Below are 16,832 nucleotides of genomic sequence, written 5' to 3' on the forward strand. Positions count from 1 at the left end.
GCTAAACAACTTCTATCTCTCTGTAAGTGACCTTGCCCTTTGGGGCGCTGCCCAGGGCTGGCTGATCAGGAGAAGGACAACTTCTCCTCCTGGACCCACACGACACAGTGGGACCCAGGGTGGGATGGCCCCACCATTTCAGGAGGGATCTCCTCTTTGTTTCTCTTTTCTTTACATAGACTTTGCCTCAAGGGACTAAAATGAAAAGGGGAAGGTCAGGATGAGAAAGCCAACGCCTTTGTTCAAGGGAACCGGGCCCCTGGTTGAGCTCAGACAGCCCGAGGTAATCCGCATCAAAGTTAATAGGTCTGAATCAGGACCTCCAGTCACACTCAGGGAGAGCAGACAGCCCGTCTCTCAGAAGAGACGGATGCTTTCCAGACACTAATCCCTTCCCGCTCCCTGTTCTTTTAACACGGGCCCATTATGTTCTCTCATTTTAGGGGAAATGATGCTTTGAGAGGGGACTACTTATTACATCCCCAGTAGATTAGAAGACTAGCTCTCCCTGGAGCCTCTTGCACTCACTGGAGAAAGTGCTAGGGCCCTAGACAGTAAATAGTGGGAGGTTATGACCATTAGCATCACCCACCGGTTTCAAGGTCCATCCATTTCTAGAGGCCTTGGATACAGTGAATGGAGTTAAACCGGAAACATGCTTCAGCTGTCTCCAGAAAGTTGCTAACGATATAAGAGCTAACGTTTAGGGAGCATTTCCTATGTGTCAGACACTGAGCTATGTACTTCACGTGAGTTGTTTAATCCAGTCCTCACAGTGACCTTCTGTGGAAAGGAATTCCCATTTTACAGATGAGGAGATGGAGGCTAGTGAGTGTGGCAGAACCAGGACTCAAACTCACATCTAATGCCAGAGTGTGCACTCTTGACGGCTACTCTCTATTGCTTATGATAAGACGCGCCCCCCCCCACCCCCACCCCGCAACCGCCCCCCGCTTCATTGGGAAATCCCACGTGGTCAGGAGGAAGAGTACAGGGTTTGAGGTGAGAAGACCTGGGCTGAATTCCGGCCCTGCCATCAGGCAGCGCTACGACCATGGGCATGTTGATGCCCTTCCCTGGGCCTCAGGGTTTTAATATGTGAGATAGAACGGTTGGGCTTACTGCACCTGGCTAGGTTTTCTGGGGAACAACTGACGCCACTGTTGAGTTAGCAGTTCACTTTTAAACCTCGTTCTGTACAGGCGTGTATTTACTTTATGAAAGAGGGAGACACGCTTATGAACACCTAGGAGCTACAAACAAGACCACACACACGCACACACATACACACACACAGAGGGGTGTGACAGTGGAAGGCAACCTTTGGAGGTCTACAAGAGACGCATATTCAGAAATGGAGAGCAGAGATGCTTAAAGGGGAGGACAAAGACCTCAGACTGTGGAGCCAGAAAGACTGGGCTCAAACCGGCTCTGCCATCCACCAGCCGTGGGACCTTGGGCAGGCCATTTGTGTCCCTGAGCCTCAGTTTCCTCAACTATAAAGTGGAGATGATTACCCCTCCCTGGGAGGCGCGTGTGCATGCTCAGTCAGTCAATCATGTATGTCCGATTCTTTGTGAACCCATGGACTGTGGCCTGCCAGGCTCCTCTGTCCACTGGATTCTCCAGGTAAGAATACTGGTGTGAGTTGGCATGCCCTCTTACAGGGGATCTTCCCGACCCAGGGATTGAAACTGTGTCTCTTATGTCCCCTACATTGATAGGCAGGTTTTTCTTTTTTTACCACTAGCACCCACATGGCTCAGATGGTAAAAGAATTTGCCTGCAATGCAAGAGACCTGGGTTCAATCCCTGGGTCGGGAAGGTCCCCTGAAGAAGGGAATGGCAACCTATCCTAATATTCTTGTCTGGAGAATTCCATGGACAGAGGAGCCTGGTGGGCTACAGTCCATGGGGTCGCAAAGAGTTGGATATGACTGAGCTTTCACTTTCAGCAACTACTAGTGCTGGAAGTTAAATGACGCCAGGCTTCTGGCCCAGAACCTTGCATACAGTTAGTGCTCAATACACACCCTTCTCTTCCCCTCCCTGAGCGGGACCTGTCCTCTCCCTTTAGGTTAGTGACTGCTGCCAGTGACGTCCTGCTCTGGAGGCTCCCTCTGCTCCCGGGGAGGCCCGTCTGCCGTCTCTGTCTCACGGGGAGGAGTCGAGCTGCCCCCGCCCCGCCTGGGGTCCTACCTTCCTCGCAGTTCTCGCCCTTGTAGCCGGGGTTGCAGATGCAGGTGCCCATGATGCAGGTGCCATGGTGGCTGCAGGCCACGTCGACGCACTGGCTGGTGGGCACGTCGCACTCGGCGCCCTTCCAGCCGCTGTGGCACAGGCACCGGCCCTTCATGTACTGGCCGTTCCCACTGCAGAGCACGGGGCAGGAGGCTGCGGAGACAGTGCCGGGGGTCTGGCGTGGGTGTGCGCCCTGGTATACCCCGTCTGTCCCTTCCCCCCACCCAGGGTTCAAGAGCTTTCCCATAATTCCCACCTGTCTGCTTCGCTTGCTTTATTTCACTCCAGTTAAAACACGTTTGGAACTGTGGGTTAAAGTATAGAGTGCAGGGCCTAAAGAATACACCTGGGGCCCTCTGAATGTTGCTTTCTCCTGTCCCCCTCATTATTGGTGGCCGCACACGCGGTCACCAGACTCCTTAGACAGGAGGCTTCAATCTGTTCCTTGGGCTGGCTGCAAAAGACAGCTTGGCCTCCTGCTCACCTCACCCCCTCCAGCAGCACTCTCCTCCCAGTAGCGCTGCGTTTCGCTTCCTCCATCCTCACGTGCTGGACCACTTGGTGTCATCTTTAACCCAGTCACTCTCCAGCTTTCCCCGTCTTACTGGCCTCCACTCAAGCCCCACATGCCACTGCTCCAATAAGAGAACAGCTGAGCCCAATGTGGCTCTTTAAAGTATTATCTTTCTACTCTGCCACTTAGCGTAAAAGGTTTTGTGATCATCTGTACGAAGGACACTATATAAAAATAAATTACGCTGCATTGTGCTCTAAGTACCGACAGCCTCACCGAGATACAATAAGGCTGCTTTACATGTGACTCTTTAAGTGCATATGGGATGAGACAGTAATTCTTGTTAGGAGGAATGCTTCATTTTCTCTCTGCACCACCTTCCCCCGGCTCCCACCTGGCCTCCTTCCTTTTTAAAGCACTCAGCAGGTAATCATTACGCTTCCTCAGGGCTGCTGGCTCTGCTGCGTCAGCCTGAGTCTATGCCATTTCACGTTAGGAAGGATAAGCAGGAGCCCCAGAGCAGCATCACGGCGTGGCATTTGGAGGGCGCTGTGTCCTCAGCTTGGAAAGCCATCTCTGCCTTCCGCTGATGAACAAACTCAAGGATCTGGTCTCCGTGCCAACGTCACTTCACCTGCAGAGCCTTTCCTATTCCTCATCTCACCCTCCTTCCACGCTGACAGATGTTTCTGCATCTAACTTGCTCTAGCCTGCTTCACCTGTCACTGACTGCTCTGTCATCATCTGTTTCTCTGTCACTCTCCCAGACTGAGACGTCCTGGGCTTGAGTCTTGCTCAGTATTGCAACCTCATTGTCCAGCACAGGACCAAGTCCTAAATAAAGTGCGCTAAGCAACGCCCGTGGGATGAGGGAAGAGGTGGAGAAACCAAAGGAAGGGCACTTTTCGTTTCCCCAAGGGGAGTGCCAAATTCTCAGGACCACCGATCATCCTGTAGCATTTTTCTTGTTAATTCTTCCGGGACGGAATTGAAACCTGAATGCTCAGGCAAATCACAGGCAGCCTTTAATCGCTCCCCACAGTGGTTACCATTAGCATCGTACATGCCTGAAGAGGAGGCAGCATTAGGGTCCCGGGTGAAGAGAAGTCTCGCCTCCCAGTCCCTCCCCTCGGGGGTCTCAGCCAATACCCCGCTTGCGTTGCAATAAGACAGCAACGGAGCAGCAGCTCAGGCCCTCCCCAAGGCCAGAGACAAACCACATTCTCTGGAGATGCACGTCAAAGACGCTCGGCAAACGCTGATCTGTCCTCCAAGGGGAAATCTACTTTTGCAAAGGACCCTGTGGCCACTGCTCTGGCTCCCACAATGGACACGGGGTTCCCTGTGGCCGCCCTTCCCGCCTGACCTCCCCGGGCATGCGCCGTGGATAGCACGACCAGGACAGGGCTCTGCCTGCAGACCTCCCCGCCAGGGCTCCGCCGGACCGGCACCTGAGAGCCCTTCTCGCGAGAGGCAGGAGCTGGCCGGGATTTCTGCCCTTGCCCCGAGAATGGGGACCCGCAGGCCCACGGGGTGGGGCGGGGCGCTCACCTCGGCCGCAGTCAGGGCCCAGGAAGCCCAGGAAGCAGTGGCAAGTCCCGGAGATGCAGTCGCCGTTACCATAGCAGTTGCTGGGACAGTTATCCACCGACTCTGTGGGAGAAAAGAGAGACACAGCTGCAACAGAGGCTTCTTTACCCCAACAGAGGGCCCGGGAATCCAGCCCACACATTCCAGCGCTTTTGACACAGTCACTTAAAGTCGCTGAAAGGAGTCAATAAAGTTAAAAATGTATGTTTTGTTTACTCTTGCTGAGGTACATCTCAGCTGACATTAAGAGATGTGTTTGGGGAAATGTGTCCCTAAACCAATTTTTTATACATCAAATTTGTATCTACAAATGCAGAGAAATTTTTCAGCTAAAAACACTGGGAGCAAATACATGGTTTAACCTATTAGTGGTTATCTTTGGAGGCTGGGTGATACGTATGGTCTTGACACTTTTTTGTGGTTTATATTTTTCTCATAGTAGGCTGATAATCTGTGAATCCAGTTTCCCCGCCCCACCCCACAAAACTACTGGGGATTTGTAAATCGGTCTCTTCCCACCTCTGATTCTCCATCTATCAGTCCAGACTCCACCATCTCTCACAGGGGCTAACACAACAGCCTCATGGCTGGCCTCTTCCTCCCACCCTGATTCATTCACCACCCAGCAGCCGGAGCCACCTCTCTGAAACAAATCTCATCCTGTCCTTCTCCTACTAAAAACTCTTCAGTGCCCCTGCCCCCCATTTGCCGAAATGAAAAGAGCCAAGCTCCTTCAAAAAGCATCGGAATTTTCCTTCACGCCCCCTTTGCCCTTCCCGTATCCCCGACATCTGCAATCAGTGCCCACGTTCTGCAGGGCTGCTCCTTTCTCTGACGCATCCCGGTACATTTGGTACCATCTGTGTGACGTGTCAAGGAAATACAGGCTTCATTGCAGGAAGCTTTTAGTAAAAAAAAAAACTAAGCAATGGTTTGTAGCTCCAGTTAGTACACATGCTATATAGAAAATCTGTTTATTTGTATCAGCCCGTTTCTCAATCACGCTAGATACGGCATAAAGGAAGAAGCCACTGTATTCTGAATGGCTTCTTTGTGCCATCTATTTCCACAAAGCTTATTTCATCGTGATGCCACCAAATCTTCAAGTGTATCGATACTCCTACTTTACGAACAGCAACAACACGAGGAGGCTGATGAAGAGATGAAGGGACTTGCTGAAGGCCTCAAGAGATACTAATTCATGGATGCAGAATTTGAATCTAGGCCTTTGGACCCCAAGCCTGGTTTTCCTCAATGATGCTGTGTCATCTGGACCTTGCAGGAAGTTCTCAGCACAAGCAGGAATGAACGAGGCAGATCTGTGACCCAGTGAGGCCAGTCCTGATGACAGCAAAGGACCGGTTGGAAGGTAGTGAATTCCAGGACTTTCAGAGCTTAAAGGGATCTAGGGAGACCTGATTCTGGGGCCCATTCTTCCGGAATCATGTTGGGTGACCTAAAGCAACTTCCTCCCCACCCCCCATTTCTGGGCCTCATCTTCCTCATATGTGAAATGAAGGCGATAGCAGAGATGATTCCCAGGACTGTTTCCTGTTCTAAAATTCTATAAGCTTCTGTGCAGAAAAGGCATCCTGATAAGGGTAGCAAGTCTTAAATCACCAGGAAATCACTTAGGGCCAATGCAACAGCAGCTGATATGGGGCAAAACCAGCAGAGGAAGGCTTCTGGGAGGAGATGAGCTTGAAGGATGTCTTGAGTACGGGTAGATGGTGGAAAGGTGGGGAGATGTTGAGGAGCTCACGGCATGGGGCGTTTCCCAGAAAGATCTTTTTCCCAGTTGTCTGCCATTACCAACTTGGAAATGACTGAAAAGGGGCTCAAATGTGCAAATGAGTGGGAAATTTCCTTCACTTGCTGACCCTCTGATAATATCAACAGCATACTACACCAACACAGAGTTAAGAACAAGAGGGTCTAATCTAGTCTGTATTCTCACTTCAAGGATTCGGAAGCCGTTTGAGACCCGGCAGAGCAAGACTCACAAGCCAGAATCCCGAGCATCTCAGCTCTCCACTGGCTTTGCCTGGAAGAATGTGCTCAGTCACTTCTGTCTGACTCTGCAACCCCAGGGACTGTAGCCCACTGCAGGTCCACGGGATTCTCCAGGCAAGAACACTGGAGTGGGCTGTCATTTCCTCCTCCATTTGGGTTGGGATCTTCCCAACCCAAGTCTCTTGCGTCTCCTATATTGGCAGGCAGATTCTTTACTACTGGTGCCATGTGGGAAGAATCTACATGCCTTTAAGTTTGTAAAGCCTCTATGTTAGGAGGGGCTTCTTAGAAACTATTTTTATAAAGGATAACTTAGGTTCCTCTTTAATACTCTTTTTAACATAAGAGAGGCTTCCCTGGTGGTCCAGTGGTTAAGAATCCACTTGCCAATGCAGGGTACATGGGTTCAATCCCTAGTCCAGAAAGATTCCACATGTTATGGGGCAACCAAGCCTATGTGCCCCAACTACTGAGCTCACACTCTCTAGAGCCTACATCACAACCTAGAACCTATTCTCTGCAACAAGGGAAGTCAACACAGTGAGAAGCCCATGCATATCAATGAAGACCCAGTGCAGCCAAACAAACAAACAAACAAAAAAATAAGAATCTTAAAGTAAAGTTTAAGGCAAGGTTGTTTTCACTTTAAGCTTCAGGCTAATGGTGCAGTTTGAGGGTGGGTTCCATCTGCAGTCTGGCAGAAGAAGTAAAGCACAGAGAAGCCAAAGGCCTGCTTCCACCTCTTGTTCCACTGCGGAAGGGCTCTGGGACCTTGGTTTTGTCCCTTGATCTTCCTGCACCTGCGTCCTCATCCTTGCGCTTGCTCTTCCCAATCTCCCCTGATGGGCGACTCCTACTCCTACTCAAATCCAACTCAAATGTCACTTCCTTGGACAAGGCTTCCTCATTTCTTAAACAGGCTAAGTTACTCCTGGGACTTTTTCTGTCACTCCTATCTATTGAAGGACCAGGCAGCCTACATGGTTGACTGTGTAGTTCTTGAGGACAGAAGCCGAGTTTATTCACCTATGCATTTGCCCTGGTTTCCAAAGAAGGGTCTCAATGAACGTTTGCTCCTGTCCCTGAAATAATTCAGCTAGATGATCTCAGAGATCCCTCATAGATCTAAAATCCTATGGTCCAGGTCTGCTCAAACCCAGTGGTATAACATCTGTCTCCCAACACCACTGCCATAATTCCCAGCTGTGCTTTTAACAGGATTAGTTGCAGGTAAGGGTCACACTTTCTAAATTTTGATTTATGAAGTCTGTAAGATACAAACCTGTTAAATCCAAAATGTCTTCCTAGTGAAAAAGTGTATTTTCTGTGACAGAATATTGTGTTGGTTGCTGAATCTGACAGACTAGAAGCCTGTTTGCTACAAAACTTGCCGCAGGCTGTTGGTGTCAGCAAAGGGCAGGAGTTTTAGGAGACATGGAGTAATTTTATGATGGCAACATGGAAGTAGAAGCGAGACATTTGGAGACTATTTCTTCTTGATGAAATGTTTATGTATACAGTCTTTCTTCTGCTTGGAAGGATTTCAACTACTTGGGGTCCACTTGGAATCCTACAAATAATGAGTCTCCATTGACCAAATATCTCTAAGCTAAACGCTAGTGCAGAAGTGACACTCACTGGCTTGGGAGAAGTGTGAACTTTATTGCATAAACATGTTGCTATGTTTCCAATTAGTGTCTGGTGAGTTTTCCCCCCTACAGTCCCTTCCTGTTTTGCTCATGTTTAAACTGCAGCAGCCTTCATGTAGCAGAAGGTGTACCTTAGGTCTGTTCAGATCTGGATTAAAAGTTCAGCTGCCTGTACATAACTGATTTTCATAATTTGGTAGATGCTATGTTGGAGAACAGGGAGCTTTCTCCTAGCTTTTGCTTTTCTATCACAACAGTGGGTTCTGCTAGAAATGTGATTTTCAGGAACTTGTTTTTCCTTCCATTAATACTGGAATGCAGAGTTTAAATGCTTCCTGAGCTTGTTCTCTTGGACATGTGTTCTGAGTGGGTGTGCTCTCTGAATGTTGAACAAAATATTGCTCAAAATACAAAGGGGCCTTCACAGAAGGCCAAAAAGACAACGATGCTCCTTCCTGGAGAAAACACAGGAGACAGGAAACCACAGAGGCCTCGGTGAGCCCACTGCAGTGCCTCATCTTGTCTGTTCACCTCCCTTTTCCATGGACAATCCAGTGGCATCACCATGTCAAGGTGAAAGATGATCACAGTTGGTGAGTAGGTCTCCTGAGTCTAAGGCTGATGCCTGGGAAAGCCTGCCTTCAGTTGCCACTTGTCCTGCTTTTCTCTTTTGAAATCCCGGAGCTTGATTTTGTAGGAAACAAGGGGAGACCACGGGGAACATCCTGTCTGTCGGAGGACTACTGGGCAGCCTAACCACCTGCTTGACTGCTGTTTCACTGGGGGAATGGAGAGGAGAGGAGAGGAGGCCTGTCTCCTTCAGTGACTCGCTGTGGTGCAGACACACCTGCTTCAGGCCCTGCTCTGAGCAGGCAGACCTTCGCAGTGACTGGGGCCTGAGGCTGGACCCCAGCACCAAAGACAGAAGGAACCAGCTGTGAACAAGGTCGGAGCCCACTAGCCATCCTTGTCTCTCTTTTCTGCTCACCCAGCACGTATCCCTCCCGCCCAGCACCTCCTCCATGTAGTGTTCACCTGAGATCTGTCCCAGCTAACAAAAGGCCACACCTGCTGCCTGCAGCTCCTTCCTCTGATTCTCTTGTCTCTGCTGAGGTTGTAAAAGTGGATGTTGGCAACTCTTTGAAAGCACTTGTCTAAGGAACCAAGGTCCACTTACTGCCCAAGAGAGGTGTACTCTCTGATGCCTCCTTCTCCTTAGGAGTTTGGATGCTAATGCTTCAGGCAAGAGGAGGGAACATAGACTCCAAAACAGCCAACTGGATGAATGAATACATCACTTGACTATAGCTGGTGGAAATTTATACTCCAGGTTCCATCTATTACATCCTCTGATCCTGAAAAGGGGTTGGATTTACTATTGATAACCGAAAGAAAAGAGGGAAACAAACTCGATAGCACAGGCGGAGTGCTAATTCTACAGTTACCCTAACAGAGACCCTCTTGTTCTCACACACAGAACTGGGAAAGGTCTCTCATATATTCTAATTTATTCCTTACAATTATGAGAAATAGGTACCTTTGCCACCATTTCACAGTCTCAGATGGAGACCGAGAGCTGAAGTCACAGAGCTACAAGGGTGAATCCGGTTGGTGAATCAAGTTCTGTCTGAAGCCAAAGTTTATGGTAGGTGGCCTGGACCGTAAGTATGGGCTTTGGTACCATACTAGTTGGGATTCCCAAGTGGTGTTAGTGGTAAAGAACCCACCTGCCAATGCAGAAGAAGTTAAGAGACGTGGATTCAACCCCTGGGTCAGGAAGATCCCCTGGGGGAGAGCACAGCAACCTACTGCACTATTCTTGCCTGGAGAATCCCATGGACAGAGGAGCCTGGTGGGCTACAGTCCTTAGGGTCATAAAGAGTCGGACACGACTGAAGTGACTTAGTGGGTACACATGTGCCATACTAGTTAGAAGCCCTTTAGAAAAGTTGTCTCTAAACACATTTCCATCTGTGAAATGTGGTTAATAATAGCACCACCTCAGAGGGTTAGTCTAAGAGCAAACAGTGTAACCCTGTGCACTGTTTGCCCAGGACTTGGCAGAGTTGGTATTTTGGTTTTAAGGGAGGGCCACACTGTCTTCTATTTGTAAACCAAATCAACACACTGACTTGGTCTAATGAATCCAAAGACGGCAACCTGGGTTCTTGGGGGGTAAACACACACACACACACATAAAACACACAGAAACTCCCCATAGTAAAAACAGGAACGCAGACAGGCAATGTGCTGAATGTGATGAAGGCAGGGTGTTTGGATAAATTTCCTCCTGGGGAAAAGCACTGTCAAAGCAAATTAAACCTGCCGTCTCCCAGAAGCCCAAACACAGGCCAGCTCCTGCCAGTATCTGAGTGAGCCTTTCTCCCTGAACCCTCCAGCCTGGCAACGGGCAGGTGCCAGGTGCCGCAAGGCTGTTCCATGGGCCTCGGAGACATCAGTCTCTGTAGGTGTCCCAGCTTTCTTTGCAGATGATGGAACTCAACGGCTTCAGTCTGTAGCAGTCAAGGTCAAGGCAATGACAAACATCTGACAAAGCTCCTGATAGGCTGGGCTTGAAGCCAGTTCTGCACTGGCATTTGAACTGGGAGATCTGCTTTCAATCCTACCCAGAAGTCTACCAACTGCTATTATTAGCAGCTCCAAGGAGGGGTCTAGGGAAAAGACTGTTCCCTTGATTATATTCACTCTCGGTTCTTTATTAATTATTTGGAGGCAAACCAAATTTCACCAATGAGACTGTGAGCTCCTTGAAGACAAGCAATATGTCTAGTTCTCCAAAGAGGCTGGTGAGTGTGACACCCAAAGTGAGTCCTCGGTAACATCTGTTGTATTGAGCAGCTGAGCAGAGTGCAAGGGGGAAATGGAGGACAGAGGTCAGGGTCAGGGGCATGACACAGCAGTCAGACTCAATAGAACAGCTGGTGGCCAAGGCAGCTATTGTTTCCTTGTTCTAATTTTTAGATGTGCAATGCCTAGAAGAATGCAGGGGGTGACAGAAGTTCAACTTTGCATTGCACTGTCAGTCTGGATATGGAGCCGAGTTGTTCATATCCAGAAGGCACATGAAGAGAGCAATAACTGGAGCATGTCCACTGAAGAGCAACCAGGGGGTTAAGAGAACTTGAAATCACATTTCAAATAAAGAATTCTTGAGGGAATTGGTAGTTCAGCTGACTAAGGGAGTATGAATCCTGCTAAAAAAAACCTAAAGCGCTGTTATGTGAAATAAGGATTAGCCTTTTGTTTTGTAGCCTTAATAACTTGGCAGAGGTCCAGTGAGGACTATCAGTTCAGTTCAGTTGCTCCATAGTGTCTGACTCTTTGTGACCCCACGGACTGCAGCACGCCTGGCCTCCCTGTCCATCACCAAATCCCACAGTTTACACAAACTTATGTCCATTGAGTCAGTCATGCCATCCCACCATCTCATCCTCTGCCGTCCCCTTCTCCTCCTGCCTCCAATCTTTCCCAGCATCAGGGTCTTTTCCAGCGAGTCAGCACTTCGCATTAAGTGGCCAAAGTATTGGAGTTTCAGCTTCAACATCAGTCCTTCCAATGAATATTCAGGATTGATTTCCTTTAGGATGGACTGGTTGGATCTCCTTGCAGTCCAAGGGATTCTCAAGAGTCTATTCCAACACCACAGTTCAAAAGCATCAATTCTTTAGCACTCAGCTTTCTTTATAGTCCAAATCTCACATCCATACATAACTACTGGAAAAACCATAGCTTTGATTAGATGGACCTTTGTTGGCAAAGCAATGTCTCTGCTTTGTAATATGCTCTCTGGGTTGGTCATAACTTTTCTTCCAAAGAGCAAGCGTCTTTTAATTTCATTCCTGCAGTCACCATCTGCAGTGATTTTGGAGACCAAAAAAATAAAGTCAGCCACTGTTTCTCCATCTATTTGCCATGAAGTGATGGGACCAGATGCCATGATCTTAGTTTTCTGAATGTTGAGTTTTAAGCCAACTTTTTCACTCTCCTCTTTCACTTTCATCAAGAGGCTCTTCTTCATTTTCTGCCATGAGGGAGGTGTCATCTGCATATCTGAGGTTATTGATATTTCTCCCGGCAAGTTTGATTCCAGCTTGTGCTTCATCCAGCCCAGCGTTTCTCATGATGTACTCTGCATAGACGTTAAATAAGCAGGGTGACAATATACAGCCTTGACTTACTCCTTTCCCTATTTGGAACCAGTCTGCTGTTCTATGTCCAGTTCTAACTGTTGCTTCCTGACGTGCATACAGGTTTCTCAAGAGGCAGGTCAGGTGGTCTGGTATTCCCATCTCTTTAAGAATTTTCCACTGTTTGTCATGATCCACACAGTCAAAGGCTTTGGCATAGTCAATAAAGCAGAAATAGATGTTTTTCTGGAACTTTCTTGCTTTTATGATGATCCAATGAATGTTGGCAATTTGATCTCTGGCTCCTCTGACTTTTCTAAATCCAGCTTGAACATCTGGAAGTTCACAGTGCATGTACTACTGAAGCCTGGCTTGAAGAATTTTGAGCGTTACTTTACTAGCATGTAGGATGAATGCAATCATACAGTAGTTTGAGCATTCTTTGGGATTGGAATGAAAACTGGCCTTTTCCAGTCCTGTGGCCACTGCTGAGTTTTCCAAACTTGCTGGCATATTGAATGCAGCACTTTCACAGCATCATCTTTTAGGATTTGAAATAGCTCAACTGGAATTCCATCACCTCCACTAGATTTGTACCTAGTGACGCTTCCTAAGGCCCACTTGACTTCGCGCTCCAGGATATCTGGCTCTAGATAAGTGATCACAGCACCGTGATTATCTGGGTTGTGAAGATCTTTTTTGTACAGTTCTTCTGTGTATTCTTGCCACCTCTTCTTAAGATCTTCTGCTTCTGCTTGGTCCATACCATTTCTGTCCTTTATTGTGCCCATCTTTGCATGAAATGTTCCCTTAGTATCTCTAATTTTCTTGAAGAGATCTCTAGCCTTTCCCATTCTATTGTTTTCCTCTATTTCTTTGCACTGATCACTGAGGAAGGCTTTTTTATCTCTCCTTGCTATTCTTGGGAACTCTGCATTCAAATGAGAATATCTTTCCTTTTCTCCATTGCTTTTCACTTCTCTTCTTTTCACAGTTATTTGTAAGGCCTCCTCAGACAACCATTTTGGTTTTTTGCATTTCTTTTTCTTGGGGATGGTCTTGATCCCTGCTTCCTGAACAATGTCACAAACCTCCATCCACAGTTCTTCAGGCACTCTGTCTATCAGATCTAATCCCTTGAAATGATTTCTCACTTCCACTTTACAATCGTAAGGGATTTGATTTAGGTCATACCTAAATGGTCTAGTGGTTTTCCCTACTTTCTTCAATTTAAGTCTGAATTTGGCAATAAGGAGTTCATGATCTGAGCCAGTCAGCTCCCAGTCTTGTTTTTGCTGACTGTATAGAGCTTCTCCATCTTTGGCTGCAAGGAATATAATCAATCTGATCTAGGTATTGGCCATCTGGTGATTTCCATGTGCAGAGTCTTCTCTTGTGTTGTTGGAAGAGGGTGTTTGCTATGACCAGTGCATTCTCTTGGCAAAACTCTTATTAGCCTTTGCCCTACTTCATTCTGTACTCCAGGGCCAAATTTGCCTGTTACTCCAGGTGTTTCTTGACTTCCTACTTTTGCATTCCTATCCCCTATAATGAAAAGGACATCTTTTTGGGGTGTTAGTTCTAGAAGGTCTTGTAGGTCTTCATAGAACCGTTCAGCTTCAGCTTCTTCAGCATTACTGGTTGGGGCGTAGACTTGGATTACTGTGATATTAAATGGTTTGCCTTGGCAATGAACAGAAGTCATTCTGTCGTTTTTGAGATTGCATCCAAGTACTACATTTTGGACTCTTTTTTTGACTATGATGGCTACTCCATTTCTTCTAAAGGATTCTTGCCCACAGTAGTAGATATGATGGTCATCTGAGTTAAATTCACTCATTCCAGTCCATTTTAGTTCGCTGATTCCTAAAATGTCAATGCTCACCCTTGCCATCTCTTGTGTGACCACTTCCAATTTGCCTTGATTCATGGGTCTGCATTCCAGGTTCCTATGCAATATTGCTCTTTATAGCATTGAACTTTACTTCCATCACCAGTCACATCCACAACTGGGTGTTGTTTTTGCTTTGACTCCATCTCTTCATTCTTTCGGGAGTTATTTCTCCACTGATCTCCAGTAGCATATTGGGCACCTACTGACCTGGGGAGTTCATCTTTCAGTGTCCTATGTTTTTGCCTTTTCATACTGTTCACAGTGTTCTCAAGGCAAGAATACTGAAATGGTTTGCCATTCACTTCTCCAGTGGACCACATTTTGTCAGAACTCTCCACCATGACCCATCCATCTTGGGTGGCCCTACATGGCATGGCTCATAATTTCATTGAGTTAGACAAGGCTGTGGTCCATGTGATCAGATTGGTTAGTTTTCTGTGATTGTGGTTTTCAGTCTGTCTGCCCTCTGATGGAGAAGGATATGAGGCTTATGGAAGCTTCCTGATGGGAGAGACTGACTGAGGGGGAAACTGGGTCTGATTCTGATGGGCAAGGCCATGCTCAGTAAATCATATAGTGAGGACTATAGTCCTTGGGAAATGGAGTTGGTTCAATACAAGAACCAATAGAGAAGAACGCCACTTACTCTGTTGGGTTATATTCTATTACTGTGTATGTATCTGCCCAAATATTGTAAGCTTCTTGAGGGCAGGAAATGTGTTATTTATCTCTGAATCTTCAGTAAATAGTACCATCCTTGACTCAAAGCATGTGTTAAATGAATGTTTGTTGAATGACCAAATGAACAGACTAGGTGAGCTATAAGGGCACACATTTCCAGTTACTGATGTACTGAGGGAGGGGGCAAATGGATGACTGGGATATTGCAGGGAGATTAAGACAGACCATATGGTATCTTCCAAATCCAAAATTTCATCATGCTATGAGTCATGGAGTAAGGGAACATGCATGGATTGGGTCAAGAAACTTGGGTTCTTTATTTACAAAACAGAAACAGACTCACGTATGAAAGCAACCTAACTGTCCATCAACAGAAGAATGCATAAAGAAGATGTGGTGCATATACACAAAGGAATATTACTCAGCCATTAAAAAGAATGAAACAATGCCATCTGCAGCAACATGGAGGGACCTAGAGACTGCTACACAGAGCCAGGTGAGTCAGACAGAGAAAGACAATTATTACATGACATCGCTTACATGTGGTGTCTAAGAAATGGTGCCAATAACCTTATTTACAAAACAGAAGTAGAGTCACAGATGTAGAAAGCAAACTTATGGTTACCAGGGGGGGAAAACGGGGAAAGGATAAATTGGGAGGTTGTGATTGACGTATACAGACGGCTAAATATAAAATATATAACTAGCAAGGACCTCCTGCATAGCACAGAGAACTCCTCTCTATACTCTGTAATGACCTAATAGGAAAAGAATCCAAAAAAGAGTGAATGTATATATATGTATGTGTGTGTCACTGATTTACTTTGCGGTACAGTAGAAACTAATACTCCAATAAAAATTTTTAAAACAAGACAAACTCACAGACATAGGAAACAATAGGAAACAAAGGGGAAATGGGGAGGGATAAATGAGGAGCTTGAGACTAGCAGATAGAAACTATTATATATAAAATAGCTAAACAACAAGGATCCACTGTATAGCACAGAGAACTGCATTCAGTATCTTGTAACAACCTATAATGATAAAGAATCTGAAAAAGACTATATATACATGTATATATACAAACACACATATGTATAACTAAATCACTTGGCTGTACACTTGAAATTAACAAAACAGTATAAACCAACTATACTTAAAAAAAAAAAAAAGACAAAGAAACTTGGGTTCTAGTCCTACCTCTGCCAGCAGCTTCTTAGGCAACCTTAGCCAAGACCCTTTTACTCTCAGAAACTTTCTTTTCATCTCCAAAATTCATTAAATTTATTCAGCAAACATTTATTGAGCATCTCCTCTGGCTCAGGAAGTTACCCAGTACAGTGGATGACTTATATGATCTTTCAGGTCAAACACCCTGTGATCTAATGAATCAAACCAAATTGTCACTATTTAGACATCTACACTAACAGATGAAAAAGATGAGAAAATAAATCATGATGTTTATGGCCTGAGGGAGGGAAAGGAAGTTTGCTCTTTTAAGAGCAGACCTCATGTTTTTAACCCTCTCTGCTGTGTCCTCAAATAACTAGCTTCCCTTTTTAATGTACCATGTGAGAGGCATCTCCAGTGAGGCACCGAGGAAGGAGGGCCCAGGGATGGGAGCCCAGAGTAGGTGCCTCACAGGCTGCCTGGCTAAGAGCTCCCACTCTGGCCCCCAGGCTGTTGGCAGCAGCCCTCACAGATGCCAGGGCCTGCAGATATCTCTGCTGCCTTTCCCAGGGACCTCAGCCCACGCGTGGTCTGCTGCCAGGCTCTGTGAGCATATGCCAGGGAGGCCAGCGAGACACACGGCAAGTGGCGATGAGACTGCCCAGTGCCACGCTGTTCAAGAGCACAAGGACCTTCCAAGGAGAAGTGCATGCCCTCGTGTGTGGATCCATGTCTCCTTCCTTTACGGATTTATCCATCCTTCATCCACACCTCCTCCTGAGGAGCTATGCTTTGCCCCTAGTTCCTGCCTGGGCTGTAGGCACAGGTAGACCAGATGACTGGCCACAGCTGCTCGGACTAGAACCCAAGGGGAGTCATTTTCAGAGGCTGCTCGGTGCTCTAAGACATGGGCTGCTGCACAGAGGTTCTGG

General features: G+C 47.0%; 1 protein-coding gene across 10 annotated transcripts in view; it reads right to left on the minus strand.

The window, feature by feature from the left end:
* Positions 1 to 16,832, minus strand: part of TENM4 (teneurin transmembrane protein 4) — an 826,321-nt gene that overhangs the window by 154,423 nt on the left and 655,066 nt on the right. For all 10 annotated transcript variants that reach the window (XM_043875712.1, XM_043875709.1, XM_043875667.1 and 7 more), the window contains 2 exons: positions 4,307 to 4,408; positions 2,200 to 2,394 (listed from right to left, as the gene is read on the minus strand). In XM_043875712.1, the coding sequence (XP_043731647.1) occupies positions 2,200 to 2,394; positions 4,307 to 4,408 (297 nt within the window). The remainder of the gene's footprint in view (positions 1 to 2,199; positions 2,395 to 4,306; positions 4,409 to 16,832) is intronic.

This window comes from Cervus elaphus, chromosome 2, assembly GCF_910594005.1.
Source record: "Cervus elaphus chromosome 2, mCerEla1.1, whole genome shotgun sequence".
Taxonomy (NCBI): Eukaryota; Metazoa; Chordata; class Mammalia; order Artiodactyla; family Cervidae; genus Cervus; species Cervus elaphus.